General features: G+C 39.8%; 1 protein-coding gene across 1 annotated transcript in view; it reads right to left on the bottom strand.

Moving 5' to 3' along the window:
* The window catches only part of LOC122260928 (glutamate receptor ionotropic, kainate 2-like), an 11976-nt gene that overhangs the window by 8506 nt on the left and 970 nt on the right, over positions 1-2500 (bottom strand). Inside the window, exons 2-4 of the mRNA XM_086532163.1 lie at positions 2420-2500; positions 2026-2116; positions 345-503 (exon numbers count right to left, since the gene is read on the bottom strand). The exon at positions 2420-2500 is cut by the window's right edge and continues 8 nt beyond it. Coding sequence (XP_086388289.1) covers positions 345-503; positions 2026-2116; positions 2420-2500 — 331 coding nt within the window. The remainder of the gene's footprint in view (positions 1-344; positions 504-2025; positions 2117-2419) is intronic.

A 2500-nucleotide genomic window follows, 5' to 3' on the forward strand; every position in this document is an offset into this window, starting at 1 on the left:
AGAAACAGAGAAAAACAGAGACAGAGCCAGACATACAGACAGACAAGAAAAAGAAGAAAGAGAAGTAAAAAAGAAAAGAAAAGAAAACGATAAAAAAGAAAGAGAAGTAAAAAAGATTAACAAAAAAGAGAAGTAAAAAAGAAAAGAAAAAAAAGAAAGAGAAGCAAAAAAAGAGAAAAAAAGAGACGCAAAAAATAAAAAAATAAGTAAAAATATAAAAGAAAAAAAGAAAAAAGAAAGTGAAGTAAGAAAAAAAAAATCACAAACATCAACATCTCAATTCAACACATCCCAACACAGACCTCACCCAACTCACTCCAAAAACATCCTCCCAATCACCTTACCAGCGGATTAAAAGGTTTGATAAAGCCGCCTAAATCAGGTTCCAAAGTAGGCCTATGATAAGTGATAATTTGCTTATCAAAGAAGAGCGGTGTGCTAAAGTCCACCACCAGAGAGCGCTCTTTGCTGTCGGCGATGGGACCCAGAATCACGTCAACTTCCTGTGAGAGATGATGCGAGAGGTTATGGTGATGTGTGGTGAAGGTATGGTGGTGAGGGTGGTGAGGGTATGTTGGTGAGGGATGGATGGGAAATGTTGTGGTGGGAGGTTGGGAGCGGTGTGTAGTAGGCGTTTGTGAAGTTGGGGATGGGGATGTATGGTGAAGAGTATGATGGTGAGGGTTAGGGGTAGTGTTAGTGAAGATGGGGATGGGGAAGGGATATATGGTGATGGTGAGGATGAGGGATAGTGTTTGTGAAGATGGGGATGGTGATGTATGGTGAAGGGTATGGTGAGGATATGGGTTAGTTTTAGTGGAGATGGGGATGGTGATGTATGGTGAGGGTTGAGGGTAGTGTTGGTGAAGATGGGGTGGGGATGTATGGTGAAGAGTATGATGGTGAGGGTTAGGGGTAGTGTTAGTGAAGATGGGGATGGGGATGTATGGTGATGGTATGGTGGCGAGGATGAGGGTTAGCGTTAGTGAAGATCGGGATGGGGATGTATGGTGAAGAGTATGATGGCGAGGATGGTGAGGATATGGGTTAGTTTTAGTGGAGATGGGGATGGTGATGTATGGTGAGGGTTGGGGGTAGTGTTAGTGAAGATACGGGTGGGGATGTATGGTGAGGGTTGAGGGTAGTGTTAGTGAAGATGGGGATGGTGATGTATGGTGAGGGTTGGGGGGTAGTACTAGTGAAGAAAGGGATGGAGATGTATGGTGACAAAGATGGTAAGGCTCGGGGTAGTTATGGTGATGATTAGGATGTATAATGAAGGTCGAGATAGTGATAGTGGTTGAGGATGGTGATATATAGTGAGTGTCGGGATAGTTATAGTCATAATGGGGGTGGCGATGCATGGTGATGTATAGTGGTGAGGGTGGTGAGAGTCGGGATAGTGATAGTGAAAATGGGGATGATGCGTGGTGAAGGATATGGTGGTGAGGAAGATGAGTGTCGGGATAGTAATGATTAAAATAGGGATGGGGATGTATGGTGATAATATGGTAACGAAGATGGTGATGGTGTTGATTATAACAATTGTATTGATAATGATGACCACAATGATAAGTGTTAATATTTTTTCATTGATAATAGTGATGATGATAATGATTAGGATAATGATAGTGATAATACTGATAATGACTGCTATGATTTTTTTAGTTCATGGCGTTTCATTGTTTTTCATTCATTCTAACAAGAAAATTTTAACGGTCGGAATAAGGAATTATCTTTAGAAAATATATAAAACCTATTTTTGTGATTAGCACGTGATCTACCTAGGTCCTCGTTCTAAACATTCTGAATTTTCCTAATTTTCGTAAATTGTGTTATATGTATATACAAAAAAATGTTAATGATGAGTTTCTAAGGGATAACGAGCAAAAAACAAAACTCAGAGAAAAGGGAAACAGACCTAAAAAAATCTCCAAGGCTACTTATTTTTCTTTTCTTTTCTTTCTTTTTTGATGGAGGTTAAAATAATATCTCTAATATCAGAAAAAAAGTATCTTAACTTACCCCGCGTTCGCTCATGCCAATCATACCCGTCCAAGAACCATTGGCTAGCCTCGTTCCCCAACCGCCCGCAGTCGCTGGGACGAGCTTGTAACTGAAAGGTAAACATAAGGACGATGGATATATGAATGGATAGTGATAATTTAATGGGTAATGATAGATGGAGGGCGATGTTAAGACACAGGTTGAAAGGAAACTTGTTGTAGTTGTATGAGTATAGGTGAGGGAGTCGTAATATTTATGATTTCCTTATGAATCAAGATGGGTGATTGCGTTTAACCTGGGACATTTTTTTTTTTTAAGACAGGGTGCTGATGTCTTGTAGAATACCAATTTAAAATGATGTATTAACAAATTCTCTCCATCCTTTTTACGCCAAAGATATAGACATATTTACCACAGATCCAGTTTGTCTGTGAGAACTTGCAAAACAGGCAGCATAGCTCCCCCTAAATCGGTATTTCGAGATATGCTGTAG

Source organism: Penaeus japonicus, unplaced genomic scaffold, assembly GCF_977035675.1.
Source record: "Penaeus japonicus unplaced genomic scaffold, GWHDUDI00000001_assembly GWHDUDI00000037, whole genome shotgun sequence".
NCBI lineage: Eukaryota > Metazoa > Arthropoda > Malacostraca > Decapoda > Penaeidae > Penaeus > Penaeus japonicus.